Genomic DNA, 21,863 nt, shown 5'->3' with positions numbered 1-21,863 from the left:
ATTCTAAAGAAAATATGCAAATATTTCGCTGGCGACCTATTTCTCTGCAAGTGGAATCCGCCCTTAGCTATGTTCGATGAAGCAAAAATCCCTTCCTCAATTTTTTTTTATTTTAAACGATAAATCGGTGTACAATCCAATTAGCCGGTATAGTGTTAATTAGGCTCGTATTCGGCTTGACGATTATTTCAACATGCATCTTACGATTAAAAGAGAAATGAGAAACGTTTTAATGCATTTGTTGAAGAGATTGTTTTGCATCTTTGTACAAAACTCAAATGAGCCTGTCCTAGCTCAGGTTGTGTAAGACTGTGACGTGTTGTGATTGTCAATTTCATTTAAGGTGGTTCTTAGTTGTGTTGTGTTACCGGAAAGGACCGAAAGGTCGAAAGGAAACTAATGGCACGGAACAGGATGTTTTAGAAACTTTATCTAAGTATTGTTTGGATATATTTTGATTACGTCTATTAAACTCGAATAGAAGAACTTTAATGCTTCAATCCTGTATTTCACTGCAAGGCTAACCTCATCTAGCTCATCATATACGTGTTAGCATCGATTTCACCACCAGGTTTGCCAGCTGTTTCTTGCCTCTTCTTGAACGACCAGTAAAACAACCCCACGGCCGATACCATGAGAAAGAGAACAAGCATAGGCACTCCAATAGCAAGAAAATAAAACACCGAAGATCTGCTTTCAGCTAAACACAAAATTTTGAAAAAATATTTATTGTAGAGACTACACATGCATATGTGGTAGGCTGTCACCATTTAGCGGTTATTTAGTTGTACAGTATATGCTGAAGAAATTATTGTATGCAGATCAAGCTTCAAGTATGATGAATTGGCTATGACGTATAACGTACGCTATAACGTTAGAAACAAAACAAGCCAAATAGATCTATTTCAAGCCAATATTTTTCCTAATTTATGTATAATTGGCGGAATATTTTATAATTGTATCGAAATAGTACAATTCCAATATGCTTTAATGCGACAATATTATCCGTTCTACGTGATGCCCGCATTTTGCAAATATTAAGCAAAATTTTATGATAAATTATGCTTATTCAAATCCCTACGAAATGTAAGTATTTCAGTGAACGGCCAATCCCAACTGAAGGCCCTGGGAACGAGGATGCATAACTTACGCGAACTATAAATATTATTGGGGCTTGGGTAACCAAATTGTAATTTTTTTAATCTTAAGTGTAAATTAGAGTATTTTAATATTTTTGGATGATTTACTAAAAACTAAGATTACCATCATCTTCCTCATCGCAGTTTTCGCGTTGTATATTTTCAGCCAAATGACCACAACGTCCCTTTACAGAGCAGGTTTGGTTTCGGGTTCTTATTTTCCCGTCACCGTTCTTGAAGCAAGCACTCCACTCACTCCAACCATCATAAAAGCCTGCTTGAATAAAAGTTTTGAAACAAAGTTAAAAATACAAAAATGTTCCAGGGCCGAAACTAGAACGATAATTGTGGGGGGGGGGTTATTATTATATTCAGTTCTGCCCGACGGATTTCCATTGTGAGCTATTGCACTTACAAAAGAAATCCACCGGGCAGAACTGAATATATGAATAAACACCCCCCCATTGTCGTTCTAGTTACGGCCCTGTAGGTTACCGTTAACGATAATACATTTTGACTACTCCGGCGTCCATAGATTCCAAACTTTTCTTCCGGCTGAAATGAATTTATTTGCTTCTGAAAACTGAAAATTCACGTCGCGTTGCCGCAACGCGTCGGGTCTGTGCCGACCTTATGGTCGACGCCACGTCCGTCGTCGATGCCACGTGATTTTTACGAATTTTATAATTTCCAAAGCAACTTTAATAGTTCGATCAAGTTATGATATTCTTGATAATTACTGAAGGATAGCACCTTTTGACATGCCTGGGGCATAATATAGCTCTCAAAATTCCTTATAGAATCAAATTTACTCGCTAAAAAACCGAGTGTTTGTGGGCCTTTCAGGCTACTCCAGGCTAAAGAGGCTAAGTTAATTTTACTCTCTTTCTCTCGTCAGGGGGTAGAAGTCGATTGTCACTGATATAACAAGCAAACTTTCCTTAGTCTTGTCGCCCAATCATTCGTGAACATCATGCATAAATAGTTTGCAGTCTGACATAACAAATATATTAATATCGCAATCCCGCTTGGTAACCAAACGGCAATATTTGATTACTTTATATAAAAAGATTATATTTATTAATGAAATATATTTGAAAAACGATTACCATCATTCTCATCATTGCACGTTTGGCGTTGTATATTTTCAGCCAAATGACCACAACGTCCTTTGACAGAGCAGGTTTGGTTTCGTGTTCTTATTTTCCCGTCACCGCTCTTGAAGCAAGCACTCCACTCACTCCAACCATCGTGAAAGCCTGAGATATAATAACGAAATTTAAGGTAAAAAATATTGTTCATGAATTTCTAAGAGCTTTTCATCAGTTCTATAAAGCGAATCTACTCTGTCATTTAAACTAAAGATAATAATAAGAACATAGGCGTACTTGGCGGGGGAGAGGGGGGGGGGTAGTTAGGCGGCGTCTATGAGTCTATGAAATTAGGGGTAGTTTTGCTAAAATAAGTAGTAATAAGTCATTAATAAGGCAATTTGTACTCCCGGCCTGGGTAATTTTTTCGGCCCGTTTCAGCAATGTTCAGCAAAGACCTTTTCATGATTGAAATTGAAAGAGGCTTGTTGCGAACTTACGCAGAGTTTTTCTCGAGAACTCAAAACTGGCCTCGTCATTTGATATGTAACTTCTAACATACATATCCAAATAAACTGATATGTTTGAATTTTTGGCGGGAGGAAAACATGATTATCGTTGTGACTTTCGGATAGACCTATTTGAGAATAGCTGAATAGGGATGGCCACCATATTGCTCGTTTTCACACTGAAGAAGAAACGACTCTGGGTTGAAAATGCAATTATAAATAAGTTTAACTTGATTTCATGGAGACGACCTGAGAGAGCAATAGGATAAAGCGGGACCAGAAACGAAGCTAGATATGGCGTGCTTTTTTTATAAGCATTAATAAATATTGGTGAAATATTTTTACCGGCACACGTTCCGTTGTTAACAAAACCCGGTCTGATATTCCCATCACAGTCTGTACAGGTTGAGTTATCACCATCACAAACACCACAAGAATCTGTTTGTTTCATACTATTCTCAACACCATCACAACCGAAGAAGATAGGAATAGCAACTGAAATGCAAAATAGAAGTTGAACAGCCAACCTGCATGCTTCATAATATGGAGCTGCCGTCCCTATGTAAATCCCGCTCATGTTTAGTGCTGGAAAAATATTAATATTGAACCTCCGAAGGGGAAGGAGAGCATGGATAATTATAATGTACTTACATGCATATATTTTGTAACAGCATTTATTGCTGTGTTTTACTAGAGTTGTTAAATATGTGTCAGTAGATTGATATGAGAATATAACCAGGGAACAGTGTGGCAGCGTCTTCAAACAACTTAGCATCAAATGTGGTATAACAACTGCCTAAAGTAGACAGGTACTTACTGAAACTACCTTAAATAGTACTTACTAACTCACCTGACGAAGGCTCTCAGGTCGAAACGTCGAGAAGCGTTTTGTCTATTTTAGGCAGTTGTTATACTATTTGATGTTACTTATGAGAAGCTTAAATACAGTTATACATATTTTAATTTCATACCGATTCGTGAGTTATTTGTTCTTTGCATTAGTTCATTAAAATATTCTAAAGTAGCTTCACCAACACTTGTCTTTCCAGTCACTGCAACATCAAAGATACATTCTTTATTTCCGCCACAAAGGTTCCTGGCTTCCGCTTCGAATGTGGAATTGGAGAACAGCGACGACGTGTCATCCAAAAAGACAGGAGTGAAGCCGAGGTTGACAAAACTGGAATAACTCTTCCCAGAATGGTAAGTGAACAGAGTGTTTTCTTGGGTAGCAATCCCTGAAGAAGTTGCAAATTCTACATTTCATTTGGGCCCTTACCGTTAGAATAAATATCAAAAGTTCACAAATAACTAATGTTTTCTTGTTCTTTATTTTTTTTGCTCTGAATTTCACAATGGGAACCCGCACTTCCCGTTACCAGTAGGGTTGTTTCACCACTACACCATTGGGAACATTAGTTCAAAAAGCTTCTTGCTCCGACAAGACTGGTATTCTAGCAGGCTGAGTATATTAACGTTAGCATGAAAATTATTATTTGAACAATAAACATATGCTTAAAAGTTGAAACATACATTTCTGACCAAATTCATTGTGAATGGTTTGCGAGGTTGAGTTCGTAGGAATGAAAATTCCGTTGGGCAACAAGAATTCTTGATCCTTGCTGTCATCCCAAAATCCCAGAAGACCAGCTGTTTTTCCTAAACAAACAAATTTTAACCAAAGACATTAGCCACAGGACAGCGGGCGTTGGAATAACTCTTGCAAGTGAGTTAATGCAAGTTAATGAGGCAATGCAAGTGAGTTAGTGACTAGTGAGTTAGTGCTAGTCAATGCAAGTTGAGTTAGCAACAACAACCTGATGCAAGAGTTTCGTTCGGTACGGTTGAGAAAGGAGAAGCATGGGGGAAAAAGGAGGGGCATAGGCGGGAAATAGGCGAGAAAAGAGGGGCATGAGCGGAAAATACATGCAGCCCGATAATTTTGATCTCCGGTGACGCCTTTGTTGATTGCATGGGATGGGGGACTTGTGGTTCTCTCTCAATTGCGGGCCTTGCTATTTAGAATAAATTCAAAGTTAAATTCGAGGTTGAAAATAATGTGAAACAATTCATTGTGCATGCAAAACGAAACTGAGAAAAAAATTAACAGATAAAATTAAAACTATTTTTTTTTCGAATATTTATAATTTTATTATGCATTGTTTGCATTGACAATTAGATTAATCCTGTCTTACATCCTATGCAAATTACTTGCCAAGCTTAATCATCACCCAACGGTTAATTATATTTCGCTTCTGTTTGAAATCAAGTAAGTGGAGTAAATTATTGCCGAGAAAATATCACAGAAACGTTTCTCGCTAGTGATATCATGCACTATTCAAAGACTCAAATTTATTATGAAAAAGTCTGTCTTATGAAAACATTTATAACAAAGTATGCTCTCTGGAACATCTACTTAAAGTATTGCTTTTAGTCCACCACCACCAACCTTTGTATCTGACTGGAATTGATATTTGGTAGGTTAAAAACTCTTCAACAACTGTGATATGGAGAGATTCCCCTGAAGCGAAGTAGACGCCTATCTTTGATTGGTTCTGTTTAACAACAAATACTCCTGTATAATCTAATCTTGATTCTTCGTCAAATTCTGCTCGATCACCGTTGACAAGAACATCTATCTTTCTCCGCTTGTTATACTCGATCTTAGAACAGAAGACAATAATTTAGCTCTATGAGATAAAAGCAACAATGTTATCATGTAATTTTTGTTAATTTGAGTCATTTCTAATTAGAGTGAAGGCCATTTTAATGAGATATGTTTTACAATTGTAAAAAAGGCATGGTAGAATGACAACGCGGTGGAATGATAAAATGGTAGAATGACAACACGATGGAATAAGAACACACACGATGGAATGAGAACACACACGGTGGAATGGCAACACACATGGTGAAATGACAACACATATGGTGAAATGGCAACACACATGGTGAAATGGCAACACACATGGTGAAATGGCAACACACATGGTGGATTGACAACCTCGTGGAATGGCAACACACACGGTGGAATGGCAACAAACATGGTGGAAAGACAACACACATGGTGGAATGGCAACACACACGGTGGAATGGAAACGAATATGTTGAAATGACAACATAATGGAATGACAACACATATGGTTGAATGGCAACACACATGGTGGAATGAAAACATAATGGAATGACAACACACATGGTGGAATGACATCACACATGGTGGAATGACATCACACATGGTGAAATGACAACATGGTGGAATTGCAACACGATAGAATGACAACACGATGGAATGAAAATACGATGGAATGAAAACACGGAGAAATGACAACTCACATCGGTTTCTCGTGGTTGTCTTACCTGTACCGTATCACTTTCAGCTGCTTTGGCAACTAATGCTGTAAGCGCTGTTGCCTTTGTCGTGCTTCCTTGATTGTCAGTGATGGGATTCATTCTTCCTTGAAACTCAAAATCAGTGCCATTGTTCACATGTAGAAGAATATATTCACCGTAACCATTGAATGTGTAGAATGTGCCATCAAACGTGGATAAGTGTGGATCCCCTCTTGTATCCGCTGCAACAGAGTCCGATATTTTCAAATCAATCCAAAATTAATCGTATAGTAGCAAGCGTCTACTTAACAATTAGTCGCCCAAGGCGATGATCATCAGCGCCCATGCATCAACCAGCAAGCGAAATTTTCTATCAATTAAACTGCACGAATGTGTAAATTTGCAGTTAAAATACTCAGCTTACCAATTGGCGGAGGAACATATCGCTTTCCATCATCAGATGGTCGTTTCTCAAAATATTTTTTGCAGTTTTCACTGAATCCACAGCAAGCAAACCAAGGAAGGACATCGAGTCCCATATGCCCCCAGAAATCCTCATCCGGTGATTTCTTATCGAAAGAACCACCGCCTGGCGATCCCACGACCAATGAACCTGCACTATTATAACAACATTGTTGACCGGCACCTGATGGACTGAGAAAACAAAATGGGACATATTATTCTCCAAAACAACTAACACGCTACGATATTTTTTTACACTTGACATACTGTAGTTCGACCTAGATCGATCCCACGATCCCCGTGCATGTAAACTGTCGCGATGTTTTTTAATACGGGGAATGACATAAAATATAAATTAATCAAGAATATACCGATCCTGTGGGCAAAGAAAACAAGGAAATCCGGAAAATAGATTATTAACTGAATACATTAAACTGATAAGGAATGATACAATCTTAAAATACTCTATTACATCAGCCACCAACTGTTGCTGAACACTTGACGTGTTGTATACACTGAATATGTAGTTGTAAACAGCATCTTTTTGGACCAGGAACTGGTCCCTAACCGCTGCAAATCTTCTTCTTGTTGTTGTTAGGGGGCGACGCTCTTTAAAAAAACCCTAAGGCTCTATCATTACTTGTTTGATCGGAATGAAACTTGGCACAATTATTCTAAGCAATATTCCGCATCGATTGACGGAGTTCGAATTTTTACTTTTGACCTTTGAAGCAAGTTACAAGCAATTCTTGATATATTTGCAGCAAATAATATATACATATCATTAATATTCAGCCTATATACGTACAGGGTGTCCCAAAAAAATGAAAACTATTGAAATCACACTTTGTTAAAATTTGAATGCCGTGTGCACGAATTTTAGCCTGTGGTGATTTAATGCAACTCAGTAAAATGCTAAATGTTTTGTGTTGCTAGAGAAAGGGGACATGTCGAAGGTCATGGTGATTGAGATGCACATTTAAATATTGTTAATAAATATCATTTTCGCGTACGAGCAAATTTTACTGCATCATATGCATGCATAAAAATGCTTATAGCAAACATTTACACACCTGTGGGTCCCAACAGAGTGCTTAGGCATTCAAACTCTAACAATTAAATTGTTATGGGTGATTTCAATAGTTTTCGGTTTTTTTGGGACACCCTGTATAAGCAAATGCAAACGATTAGAAATACATTGTCCTCTCCTTTGTTATAAATACAATGCAGTTCAGAAATTAAACTCGGTTACGCAATTCCTGGTCCACTATAGTACAATCGTACTTGTTATTAAGGTCAAAAGCATTTAGTTCACTGGTTGAGTAAAACGATAGACTTGCATTCTATTTTGAACTTATCTACCGTTTAAGCTAAACGGGCTAGATACAACCGACCCCTGGCTTAAAAGTTATAACCGTAGTTACCATACCTTGGGTTTCTGGAGCGAAAACATGTTGAACTACCGCGATGATAGATATATGCGCTTAGCATTCGTTTAATCCCAGAATCTCGGATAAACTGACCAGAATCAGCCAACATTTGTCGAAAACTGGTTGGACATGGAATCAGCTCCTCTGTAAGAGTATAATATAAATATAGCGATGTATGAATATCAAGCATATAGCGGGGGATGTATATCATTTTTATATATTAAGTACTGATATGCAGCAGTGCTTATTCTTTCAAGTGTCTCAGCTAAAAATTGAAATCATATTGAAATTTAATTTGGAAACTTAATTTTAAAATTAGTCCCAGGTGTTATGGTGGAAACATTCTCAACAGACAGACATATATTTCCAATCTTGCATGATAGTTTTTGAAATTCCTAATATTTTTGTTTCTGGTCAATTATCTCATGATAATTACATCACAACATTATCGCTTTAAATTTCAAACCACCTTAAATGAGATGGAATTTCAAGTTTAACTCCCACAACTATGTGCAAAAGATGCAAAACATCCTTCTTCGAGTAAAACTTGAAAACCATTTCATTTAAGGTGGTTCTAAATTTAAAACGTTGTGACGTTAAAATCTTGTGACGTAATTACCAAAAAGGTCAATTCGCCAACAAAACGAAGCTTGGGTCATAAGATTACGCATTCAAAGTAATGAGAATCTTTATCCCCGAGCCGGCGCGAAGCGCCGTGCGTGGGTACTAATCCCGCCCGGAGATTAGGAATTACACCCGGTATTCTGACAGAACATAGGCGAATCCAAAGTTGCCCAAATGTCATGGACGTTCAATGGTCATGGTAGTTGTGCGCATGCGCGAAATTTGAACGAAGAAAGAACGGTCGTCTACAACTTGCTGATTGGCTAAGACAAAAAGAGAGCATGCATGAGAGCGTCAGCATTTTAACCGTCATTTTGCAAACTATTCTTTAAAAATATAAAATGAAATCATGGAGTCAAATAGTAAAACAATAATGATCATCACAGTACAGAAACAGTTGGTGAAATAGGAACGACTCGTAGTTTATAATCTTTGAAGTGACAGGTGTCTATTTTGGTTATTTTGACAAGTACGAGCTTGGTATGTCGTTTTACAAGGAGCTAACCGACCGTTTAAGGCTTTAAATCATCGCTTAAACTTTAAAAAGAGTTCTCAAAAGTGTACTTCAGAGTTTTGATAAAACAAATATCACTTTGCAGCTTATATAGTTGCTAAAATCATTGAATAAAATAAATAATCGAAAAACAACATTCGACTTTTAGTGCTTGTATGGTTATTATAATTATTTGTGCCGTTTTGATGTTTTGAAGGTTTAGCTATAGAAGAGTTTAAAACTGACTTAAACTGCAACGTATTGCAGCAGGCAAACAGGTGATTTCTGTTCACCTTTACGACTGTCTTTGTTTTCGAAAAATTTGCACGAGTTATTTCATAATATTAGCGTAGAAAGTTAGGTCTGGGTAGCGCACGAAATATTTTGCTTCGTTTAAAATGGCGAGGGGTTGCTGCATGCATGTATTTCTAGTAGTTTTGTTTATTCATGTCATTGACATTTTGTCCTTTCAGACGACTAAAATTATTTAAAATAGTGAATCTGATATACCCAATTTTAATTTTTTTTACTATTTTCACAGCCTAGTGGGTATGGCAGAGATTGATTTATATCATAAATGATCGTACATGGGATGATAGAGTACGAATTGATCTCGATCACCTCTCCCTCTGGTAAAACACGCACATAGGCGTACGGGCGGAACTTCGTTTGGGAGGGGCAATTTTAGGGTCGCCCGAATTTTCCAATCATACAACGAGTCGCCCGAGTTTTAACTTTTACCAGATTTGTAACAATAAACTTGGCAAAGCGCCAGATGTGATATATATTACAAAATTTGGTTTTAAAAACTTTAGCTTATGTAACTTTTTTCAGTTTGCCCGAATTTTCGGCTTAACTTTGCCAGATTTTTTTTATACTCGAAATTTTGCCCCCCCTGTCCCGTATGCCTATGAACACGCCAATAAATAAACAATTATGGACGCAGAAAAAGCCAAATGATTATTTTCCACATGCAGTTACTGAAAGCGATGTTCAGAACAGCTGTACTTTATTTCCTGCATGACAATTACCTTGCAGTTTTGCGATTTCTGTACTATTTTCAAATTCTGACCAATGCCAACATTCGATATCATTAAATATCTGCCATGTAATTAGAAAAACACTGCTGAATATCGCGTTTTTAGGAGTGACGCCAAATCGTTTGACTCTGGGTGCCGATGGGGTTATTTTAACAATTGCAATTGGTGAGGCTGTATTCACACTTCTTCGCCGCCTTCTCCTGTTAAATTACCATATGTATAAGTGTTATTATACATTAGTATTGTTTAGTATTGTTTAGTATTGTACATTAGCTACGGATAGATAACATTAATAAACGCGGAGTATTCATAACTCTTTGCTCGTTTCCATCTGTCAAAAGAAGAAAATTGCACCGGAAATCACAGCAGTTGCTAGTGTAAGCGGTCCTCAATGCCCTGGGGCTGCGGTTGTATCAAGCCTGTTTAGCTTAAACGGTGGATAAGTCAAAATTAAATAACACTCTCAGAACTCTTTTGAATGAGTCAACTTGAATATTATGCACTGAATAGGTAGTTGTAAACAGTATCTTTGGTCAAAAAGTCAAAAGGGCAAAAGTATTTAGTTCGCTTGTTAGTCTATGTTAAAACGATAGACTTACATTCTACTTTGAACATATCCACCTTTTAAGCTAAACGGGCTTGATACAACCGGCCCTTGTACCTTAATGGTCTTTTCATTTGTTATCAGTACCTAAACAAATGCACACGTTTATAATTACCATATGATTTCATTGTTCTGATATACTTACGTCGAGAAGACATGTGCGCTGAAATCAAGATGGTAACTGCCAGAATTAAGAACTTCTTTAAAGCTAGCCAAACTAACATCATGAAGCAAAAATTTGAAAGCGTCAAATGCAGATATTTCGATGTCAACGTACGTAGAGTTGACTGCACTCGGGTTCCATGTCAAGATAGTTTTCGTGGAGTTTGCCCAATTTTCAACTTCCAGTCCTTTTATGTCCGGAGGATTTCTAGCCAAGGGAACTAGAATGAAAAAAGAACGATGCTATTTTCGAAATACTGTTCAAAACTCAAAGCTTTTTCATGTTTGGCTTTAATAAGGCTCTGGACTGGTAAGCCTTGCAAATGTGAAAATTAACCATATTACGTATCCGTGAAAGTTGGGTATTTGTATTATAAAAGCTGTAAAAAAGAGTTAGTTATATCTCTGCCTGTTATAAAATCAGTTTTCTTCACTCACTTGATCTAAATATACCAGTATGATTGAACGTTATGCCACCATCTAGTGAAACATCCATTGGCATACGACCATACATTTTATATAATGGAGGAGTGATGCAGTACGCAAGTTTAGAGCTGACAATCACACCAGTTGTGTTAATAGTCTTGTTAAATCGACACACAATCTCATCACCAGGATTATAACATGGACCTCCAATAAACACTTTAGTACCTCCCAATTCAATCCCTGATCTGGGCGAAAGTTCCAAATCTAAACAAATACCGCGAGGGAAATTTTGTGTATTCCAGCGCCGCAACGAAATATTAAGCAGAAAAGTTTTTTTTTATTATATGGCTTTTCAAAATCCTCTATTCTGATTGGTTGACGAGCGGTGCGTAAAATCCTATATCCGGACCGTGGTTCCTATATTCCGTATCTGGACCAGTATCCCGGATGTCTCATGCAGCTCAGCCATATAATAAACAGATTATTGGCCTCGCTTGTTTGCGGTCTGTACTGTGAAATATCAGACCGAGGTTTTTTGCATACTAAAAAGCTTCGGTCTGATATTTCACAGTACAGACGGAACAAGCGAGGTCAATAATCAGTTATTAGTTATTATACCCTTATTCTGTTATTGCGTATAATTTATACCCTCATTTGAATCTGGTTATAATAAAATATAAATGTTATATGAGCGTTAACTTTCTCTTACCGCCATCTGATGTGCAACCATTATCCACAACTTCATCCCCGTCGATCTTGAAGATCCATTTCCCTGGCACTTGACAATTTGATGTCGAGGCAATGTTGATAATGGCGGGAGTGCGAGAATTTGGGATATTAAAATATCGAATACCGTCACCTGCATTGAAACCAGCCTGGAAAGATATATTAGGGATCGAGCTTTAGCAGTGCATGAACTTTGCATGCTTTTGGGCCTTTGCTTACAACAAGGAGGGATTTCGCTTTAGACAAATCAACAAGTTTGTTTACAAGAGTACATTATTTACCATTTTACATGAAGTGTTAAAAATTTGGGCATTTTCATTGGCTTTGCCTTAAAAACTTAAAAAAACTTCCGTAATAATTCAAAACAGAGTAATCACGTTCCTTTGGATAAAATTAATGTAATCAGTGGCGTTGGCATTTGATTGTTTGGATTGCTGTGTGAATATTATCTATATTTCACCTGTTGTATTCTTCATTGATGATAGTAAATAATGCATTTTCTTCATTACCTGGGCTGCTGTATTGTCGCTTGCAGAACCAAAAGTCCATGTGATTTTATTATAGAGAAATATTGAAAACGAGCTGACACCGTCTGTTGCCAATATAGTCTGAAATGTGTTCTATATAAAAAGAATGGTATTTTGCCAATCTAGATACTTTAATGAGAATTCCAATTTAATAATCCAATTTAATTGGGTATGTACTATAGTAAGTACGTTAAACCTGTGCAATAAATAACCATTCTCGCACTAGTCAGCCGAAAACACTAGCAGTAAATAATACTTTACAGTCTTTTGATAACAAAGTATTACCGTAGCATGACTATGATAAAAAAATTATTATAAGTGGTATCTTGGGCATAACCAGCTGATGTAAACAGCCCCTAAATAATCAGGCACGCTATATACGCTACTGAAAATTACTCATTTACGGACACAGGGAAGGGCGGGGCCCGCGGAGTGTATCCAGGGAGTGGGGAGGAGCTCTACTATATAGAACCCTCCATAAAATTTTAGTTTTCTATAATTATTTCTTTAACGTTAGCCAATTACCCGAATATTTAGTGGTTATGTTGCGTTTCTTTTACACACCCTCTAAAGGCTGCTTTCCACTGTCGCGTTTTTTGCACGTACGTACACGCACGCAAAAGCTTAAAACCTTTTAAATTGTTGTATAATTAATATTATGCCAGAGAAAACACACCAAATCTTCAACAGAATTCACCCCTATGCATCTATTCAATCGTTGATTTCATAAGTCTCACTTATTATTTTAAATTATTTTAATTATTTTAATTAAATTATTTTAAACTTTTACGTCCATATACGCGACAGTGGAAAACAGTGCTAAAGGGCAGAAGGCTGTTCCCGCTCGACCCGTGCACGTCAACTGCGAAATGACTCGTGCAATTGCAAGCTGTTTGACTATATGACTTTATTAATAAGACAATTTTTCTTACATTCGGGGAGGATGGTCCTCCGAAGCGAGCAACGTTCAACCAAGTCACTATCAGAGCCCATTTTGCTAAAAAACCTCTTTGGCGGACGAAAAAATTCCTTATTTCCTCAGAGATTCGTGTGCGAATAGAAAAGTCTTGAGTTTCTCTGTAGTAAACAACGCCGCCTTTTCTTGTATCCACGTCTGCCCAGAATGGCGCGACCAGACGACGGTTATTTGAGAGTGGAAAAGGATCAGGTGTGTACTGCGACACCTCGCGAAGAAAAGAAATCACACCATTCGTGTTTACCTGAAAAAGACAGATTGTACGCAACAAGAAGAATATTTACCAGCAAAACTAGTGGTATATTTTCGACACAGGTAGACGGCGTGAAAAAGAAAACCTGACTAGCCTCGTTCTCGCGTAAGTCGTAACAGGCCTTTTGCTCTTTTTAGAATTAGTCTCCCTCATGATTAAGAAACTAGTATTTTTGATGAGAAAGGTTGTTATGAGCAGAACAGATGCGCAGAACGGACTTGACTTCCACTTAAAATTTCCTATACATTTTAATCACATCATCGCCTTAAACCGAAAGTTCCACTGCAACCTTCGCTATTGACGGCGCCATTTTCATTATTCTCGCACACACGTTGAAGATTCATATTATTTTATAAAAATAACATGTAGCTATATAACGCGAGTCCTGATTGGTCGAAGCCATCGGTCACTTTTTTTGTACACGGAAATTGATTTTTTGAGACTGGACTGGTTTTTTTAAATATAAATTTTGCTCTATACAAAGATCATACTGAGGTAGACAATAGCTATTGCAAAGGCCATAGTCTGACGACTGAGGTATTCTCTCAAATATTCAGGCTGTATACGTCATGTTGCCTGTAGGAATTGGCACGTGGCAAAACCTAAATACACGCCATGTTGTAAGCATATATCCACAAGACATGTGGCAAATTATTTAGCCTTAAACACCATTCAAACTTAAATTTTGATCAACTGAAACCTATGTTAGTTTCATATACCTAAAAATATTTGTAGCTAGAAGTCCATATAGTCTACTAAGAGAGAACCGCCTTGCAGAGAACTTGCATATATGAGCAGTGTGAAAGATGTATGCATGACATCTCATTTTAATGTGTAAGTTGCAGCTTGACGACTTCTTTGTCACTTGTTTGCTCACATTTCTCATGCATTTTTATCCACATTTACTTCTGAGGGAGCTATATTCCCCTTGGCCCCCATTTTCGTCGCCACTGAACTCGGCCACGACATTCTCAGCTCAAATGCAACCCTAGTTATATAGAACCCTCTTTTAGACGATCAAATTTACTTAATTTGCCGATAAAGTTTTCATTGCATGTGACAGATACGCCTTGCTCCTGTGATTAATTATAAACTTGGGTAGCAAATACTTTCATAAATACAATATACATACAAACAAGGAATCGTGATCGTCGTCGAAAAAAGGAAACGAAAATCCAATATTTATACGACCAGTACTACCATCATCATTGATCGGTGCCTGAAGATCTCCATTGTCAGGTCCATAAGGATAGAAATCCTCAAGCTCTACTCGCATATAGACAACTTGAAGGATGTTCAAAAAAACATTTACTAGTAAATACGACTTCATTGCATAGCTCTGAGGAACGCTTTTTCTACTTATTTCGAAAACTAATTATGGAATTGAAGAGAAACGTCTACAGACACATCGAGAAAAATTTAAATTCCATGAATCATTTAATATAGCGGTATAAATAGATGTAGACATTGATCGAATCAACTCAGCGTATAAGTACTTTCATTTTAGTACCGGTTAATAACATGTTGCATGTATATCTTTCTAATGTTAATTATTAGAATTCTAAGACTCAGAGCAAAACAATGCAGGATATTTAATAATAGACCTGATTCCTTGCGTCTTAGATATCAATGTGGTCTTTAAACGACCTCAATGAGATAAGCAATAGCTTATTACAACAAAGAACAGCTGACCATGTTGATAGTTTATGTAAGCAATTTCAATTATATTAAAAGTGTTTTTTTGCCATGTAACAATATGTCGGGTAAACAAACTTATGAAAGAGTGCTTTGAAATCACACTTGTCGAAATCACAGGGTCTGTCGAAGTACTTTTGATATATTAAGCTAATATGCGTGCCAGTTCAATTTAATTTAAGTATATAGGGCCTATAATCACAACGCCTGCTGTTTGTGGTCAGCAGTAAACATTTAAATATTGTAATAACCTCTTGGGCGCAGAAACATCCCCAACGACATCAATATTTCATACAGAGTATTAGAAAATCGGGTTTTGAATAATAAAAAACCATAAATAATTTAGGCATGCGAAATTAAAATGTCCCAGATTTTCGACAATGTATAAACTATACACGGCTATAAGGTTATTTTCAAGTCGTGCAAAATAAAATGAATTGATGTTCACCATTCTATATTTATATTTTAGAAATCTGCATGCAAAGAGGCAGACAATAATATTGTCCCAGCCACTTGATAAAAAGTTTACGGCGCCAATTAAAGCTATATACATTCAATATTGCATGTTCACACAGCGATGACTTCGTGTCCTTAAAGCCTCTTACAGACGAGCAAGTTTTCTGTGACAAATTTTTATGTGGCAAGTTTTAATTGTTCGTCTGTACGCCCAACTTCGACAATTTTTTCTATGATAAGTACACTTGTTCAAAATCGCGAGTATACTTGAATTTGAACAATGTACTTGTCTTAAAAAAAATTTAGAAGTGCAAATTTTGCTTGTCTGTATGAGTAAACAAAGAAAACTTGTCGCATAGTGTGAGCACTTGTATGCGGTAGGCCAGCGGTCTATAGTATTTTGCAATGGCGCGCTCACGTTGTCCGCCGTACGATTACATCGCTGGCTGCAAACTAAATTGTCAAAGTAAACTTGTTGGCACGTTCACACGAGCAAATAAAACTGTCGAAGAAAAACTTGTCATAGAAAATTTTGTTGTGCATACACACGTGCAATTGCCAATTGAAACTTGTCATAGAAAATCTTGTCAGAAAAAACTTTGTCGTCGGTAAAAGGCCTAAAGCCTTAAGCTTAATCTCCCTGTAAGCGCACACTGGTGCACTTTCCATGGATACGCGCATGCCATGCACTCGTGACAATCATGACCTACACGTGCTTCAAGTCTTTGGGAGGAAAAACTGATTGAGATAGTTTGTCATTTGCAGCAAAATTGAGCACGAATGACAAAATATCTCAATTTGGTCCTCAATTTGAGACTAGGAAACCTGTAGATCAAAATTGTCACGAGTTGCATGTTTGTGCGTGCAAAGTGAAACAGTATGCGCCAGCCTTCAGACATGTCTGTTCATATACTGTAATTTAACTGAATAAATTGCCTTCGATAAATAATTAAATTATAAATAATGAAAAACACGAATCTCGTTTCCTTTAGAAGATAAAATGCATTTTAAGCGTAGTGCACTTTGAAGAAGCGAAGAAAATGCCCTAGATTTATTTCATAGTAAATACGCTGTCAAACTGTATTTTTTTCGCGCTATATTATCGTTTTATTTTGATTATCGAAATCAGTTGTTTACGGTTATAAAAAATGTATTTTCCACAACGCATTTTTTTTTTAAATAATCACCATTGTCATAAACCTATACCTGAATAAAAACCTCCACTTCGTCTCGCTTTTATTCAGCGATATTTACCTCGCCTTCCGCGAATATTGTTTAAACATAAATTCACTGATTGATGGACTGACAAGACACTGGTATCACGATATAGAGCAACAACAACGCGCGTAAATGTTTTCTCCCTGTTATATAAATTATGATAAATTATCTTTCAAATCATTTGAAAATTAACACCGTAATGATATGGTTCCCTGTATGAAAATATAATCTGCAGCTTAATTCGCGACCCTATATCCCTCCTCTTACGAGACCAAATTATTTTTCGCAAATTCAATGTAATCGGAAAATATTTTCCCCGTGTGACATTAAACTCGCCTTCCGCGAATATATATGTTAAACATAAATTCAGTGATTGATGCACTAGTGGATAAGGACCGATCGTGATAAGCAAGCAACAATCCGCGCAAATGTTTTCTCCTTGTTACATTTAATGAATTATGCACAATTATCTTTGAAATCATAATTAAATTTTAATTATAACACGTAATAGGTTCACCGTGCATATAATTATAACCTGCAGCTTTGCTACGCTATAGTTATAGCCCTTTTCTTATACGAGGCCAACTTATCTTTCACCAATTCAGTGGGACAATATACTGACATATAAAGTTATATGACAGATACTGTGATTAATTATAAACTTGGGTAGCAAATACTTTCATAAATACAATATACATACAAACAAGGAATCGTGATCGTCGTCGAAAAAAGGAAACGAAAATCCAATATTTATACGACCAGTACTACCATCGTCATTGATCGGTGCCTGAAGATCTCCATTATTAGGTCCATAAGGATAGAAATCTGCAAGCTCTACTCGCATATAGACAACTTGAAGGATGTTCAAGAAAACATTCGCTAGTAAATACGACTTCATTGCCCTCTAGGAAATCAAAGAACGGTCTTATAAGAAGAACGGATTATATTTCACGTAAAAGCTATAATTAGGCACAATTTCAGAGAATTTTTCAGCCCTAGGTTATACGTCGCTTTGGTAACGTCGCTTTGGTCTTTGATGCTTTTTAAATTTTAAAGGTGGTTTTCTGAGTTTCTGTACGTTTTAAATCGAAACTGGTACAAGACTAGTTTTAAACCTAAATATCCGGGAATGTTTAGAAATAAGTAAAATAATAAATTGCAGAAAAATGAACGGTATATAAACAGTCAAAAATTCAGTTGAGAGGAATAAAAGGAAAGCGCGAAAAACTATATATTTTGCACAAGTTTTTCGTTTTATTCTTTCCCTGACTCGTTTCCCGTTTTAAAGATAATGAGCGTCACCTAGCAACATTATCAGATGACGTCACAAACATTGCTTTCAAACAACAAAACTTATATAACTGACGAGCAAAGTTTCGCAATTTCACGCTCAGCTGGAAACCGCAGTAAATATGAAAGCTGGTGTCAAAAATATTTGTCTAAAAAAGGGTCTGCATGGTTTAGGTTCTGGAATATATACCTTTGATACTAATTGGGTGTAGTAGTCGACCCATGTGCCAATTTGATAATAAACTAATTCACTGTTGCCTCATATTTAGCGACAAAACTTTAAGCTATTTTACTTTCGATATTAATTGAAATCATTAATTTGAACGTAATGCCCTGTGCGTGCAGGCAATTTAACGGAATGACAAGTCTAACACCTTTCTTGACATGTATATATCATTTCTACGGAATATGTATAGCTAGCTAGCTATATAGGGTAAACGTCATAAAACATAAAAGTTATATAATGCATGTGAAATTAATAACCTTTTCATTAACAAGGAAAGCTGTATAGATATAGACTTGCAAGAGTCGGCATTTTATACCTCGTTTTATACGTCGTCTGACTCGTCTCTCAATTTCCAGCAAGAATTTTGCAAACTCCACCGAGATACGCAAGTCACTGTAGCTATATATATAGTCAATGAGCTTCAACCCTTTTGAGTTGATTATACAATGCAGTTTAATATTTCCGACGATCTTATCTATAGTTATACTCTGACTATACTTTGTCTTCTACGGCGGATATCAATCTCTTGGCTCTCAATAAAAAATAATCGGTAACGTCATTTCCGATGCCCTATTCAATTAGACACCCGCCATAGCTTTATAATGCATGGGCGGGTTTAGCGGAAAGTCAATTTGAAGCAGGCAGCCACTTACGAGTTTTTCATCACACGTACACGCACGCAAAAGCATAAACCCTTATATTTGCCATATCTTGAAGAAGCTTGGTGAATTTTTTTTCGCATATTTTAGTTGCATATGTTGAACCATGTGTTGAATAATAAAAATTTGTAAGCATTTAAAGTTTTCCGACGAAATCACACGACTAAATTTGGTGCGCGTCCCTGTTCCTAGAAATGGAATATAATTAGCTTTCAGGGAACTAATTCTTTCTTGTTGAGAACAAAGAATATTTCTTTCGTGGAAAATTACGAGATAAATAGCATCTCCCACAACATGCATGCACCTTAGCCAACTTAGGCCTAGGTTATACGTCGCATTTTGGTCGCGTCGAGTGCAATTAACAATATAGATAATAAGATGATCAACCTCATTAAACTTCATTACGATTTCATTATATCTTTGTTGGAATTGCCTTCACTCTCACTCACTCATTCCGGCTGGCGGAAACAAAGGTACTCCATTCCTCTCTGTTCTGGGCCAGCTTTTGAACAGTCCCCCATGCGTGATTGAGGGTCTTAAGCTCCCCTTCTACGGTTCGACGCCAGGTGTTCTTTGGTCGCCTCTGTTGGCGTTTCTCCTCTGGCGTCCAGTGGAGGGCTGTGCGGGAAATGTTACCAGATTCTCTTCTCATCACATGTCCGATCCATCTCTATCGTCTTTGCATGATGATGGTGCCCATGCTGTCTTTGTTTCAACGGGCGAGAAGATGTTGGTTCGAAAAGGTCTTGGGCCAGAATATTCGCAGAATTCTTGGTGTGGAAGGTTATTGGTGTGGAAGGTGGACAGTTGTTTGAGGTCGCTTTCAGTCATCCTCCAGCATTCTGAGCCATACAATAGGGTGGAAAGTACGCAGCTCTGATACAGTCTTAGCTTGGTCTTGGTGCTGTACTGGGATGATTTCCACACGTTGTTTAGAATTCTGAAGGCGTTCCTGGCCTTGTTAAGGTGATTCCTGATGTCGCTGCCTGCTCCGCCATCATGCCTTACAGTGTTGCCGAGGTAGATGAATTCTTCGGTTGTCGGAAGATCTTCTCCGTTCACTTCGACTGGCGAGGGGTTTGAGACATTCAGTATCATCACTTCTGTCTTCTTCTGGCTGATCTTAAGGTCCACCTGTTGTGCAAACGTGCTGAGACGAGTGGTTTTCACTTGCATGTATTGATGAGTGTGAGAGAGCAGTGTGAACTGCAGGGGCGTAACTAGAACGATAATGGGGGGGGGGGTGAATATTCAATAAATTCAGTTCTGCCCGACAGATTTCTTTTGTAAGCTATTGCAATTACAAAAGGAATCCGTAGGGCAGAACTGGATATAAGAATATTCACCTCCCCCTAATGATCGTTCTGTTACGCCACTGGTAAAACTGGGGCCATTGTGCATCGGTTAAATCTTAGTTAACTCAGAAATACACGACTCGTATTGGCCAATTCTGTCCTTAAGACCTTAATTACAGTTAAACGTCAACTAGTATTTTATACAACTGATCCCAGAACGATAACTCCGTTGCCACAACTGATAGAAAGAAAGAGACTGGCACTGGTACTTAATTACACGGTAAATATTACACGATAATTACTAAACATAAATCAATTTCTTATTACAATAGTACAATAATGACTTACCTCTCAGTACGTGAACGCTGTATTGGGATTTATTATTAGCATGCTAAAACTACTGGATCCTGATTGGTCGAAAGAAGTACAGTTATTTCCTTAATTATATTGCAGTAATGCACTGATGATTTTGCCAAATTAAATAAACAAAATGGCGGAACGCGATATTGGCATATAAACTAAACTGCCTGAAGGAACTAAGAACGATCAGAATTCACCCTGGCAGTTCGTCCAATGAATTTCGGCAAAATTCTCAAACATCACTCGTACAATTGTTCCCAAATTGCACTCGCCATTACATGATTACCTTACTTACCTACACACTAACATTTACAAGTTCACGAACTCATGAACTCATGGACCGATAATCCACGAGTTAAGCTGAAATTTAGCTAACAGTTTTAATATTACCTCGCTCGGATTTCATCGAACACGTCAAATTTTATTGATAGAGTGCCTAACTTTGACATGTTCACAACAATTCAGCCACTTTGACATATTCCCAACAATTACGAATATGCCCTGGGAACGAGGTTGATGGAAGCTAGGCCTTCGGTTTACATTTATCAATGCAAGTCGTTCGCTAACACGTCACAACTGTTTTCACCTCAGGGCTCTTTGATATAGTATTAAAAGAAGGTATTAAAGAACGTTCGTTTCTCTCAGTTTATGTTTTAGGCTGGAATTAAACTTACGGAGAAATAGTTCGCAATATTTGCATTTTTTTGTTCAATTTTAAACAGTCAAGTTGAACTAATTTATATGATGCTGTTAAAATTCTAAAAAAAATATGCAAATATTTCGCTGGCGACCTATTTCTCTGCAAGTGGAATCCTCCCTTATTGTTGGAAACAAACCCAGGCAACCGAATATCTCGTCAAGTCCATTTA

At 37.2% G+C, this 21,863-nt stretch overlaps 1 protein-coding gene across 2 annotated transcripts; it reads right to left on the bottom strand.

Moving 5' to 3' along the window:
- LOC114533218 (sushi domain-containing protein 2-like) lies at positions 1–15,094 on the bottom strand. 2 transcript variants are annotated; one of them, XM_028554717.1, is made up of 17 exons: positions 14,928–15,094; positions 13,499–13,786; positions 12,549–12,659; positions 12,023–12,188; positions 11,326–11,577; positions 10,871–11,108; positions 10,113–10,321; positions 7,964–8,108; positions 6,497–6,726; positions 6,100–6,314; positions 5,189–5,402; positions 4,273–4,398; positions 3,711–3,977; positions 3,085–3,234; positions 2,249–2,398; positions 1,264–1,416; positions 1–700 (listed from the first exon to the last, which is right to left on the bottom strand). In XM_028554717.1, exons 1-17 carry the CDS (start codon positions 15,069–15,071, stop codon positions 531–533), a joined length of 3,228 nt encoding a protein of 1,075 aa, XP_028410518.1. In that variant the 5' UTR covers positions 15,072–15,094; the 3' UTR covers positions 1–530. The 2 variants fall into 2 exon arrangements, with proteins under 2 accessions (XP_028410518.1, XP_028410519.1); XM_028554718.1 differs by having other exon boundaries at positions 1,264–1,413.
- Positions 15,095–21,863: the final 6,769 nt, after the last annotated feature.

The sequence above is a fragment of the Dendronephthya gigantea genome, unplaced genomic scaffold, assembly GCF_004324835.1.
Source record: "Dendronephthya gigantea isolate DGI-Jeju-01 unplaced genomic scaffold, DenGig_1.0 000088F, whole genome shotgun sequence".
NCBI classification, from domain to species: Eukaryota; Metazoa; Cnidaria; class Anthozoa; order Malacalcyonacea; family Nephtheidae; genus Dendronephthya; species Dendronephthya gigantea.
This window is presented reverse-complemented; position numbering and strand designations above follow the sequence as displayed.

What these genes read in the sequence shown, in the direction of transcription:
- LOC114533218 (XM_028554717.1), bottom strand. Translation starts at nt 15,071, where the DNA reads ATGCGAGTAGAGCTTGAGGATTTCTATCCTTATGGACCTGACAATGGA. An exon ending in AGAAATCGCAAAACTGCAAG is followed by an intron (nt 8,109 to 10,112) that starts GTAATTGTCATG and finishes ATACTCTTACAG; the next exon opens with AGGAGCTGATTCCATGTCCA. An exon ending in AACAAATAACTCACGAATCG is followed by an intron (nt 3,235 to 3,710) that starts GTATGAAATTAA and finishes TTTGCATTTCAG; the next exon opens with TTGCTATTCCTATCTTCTTC.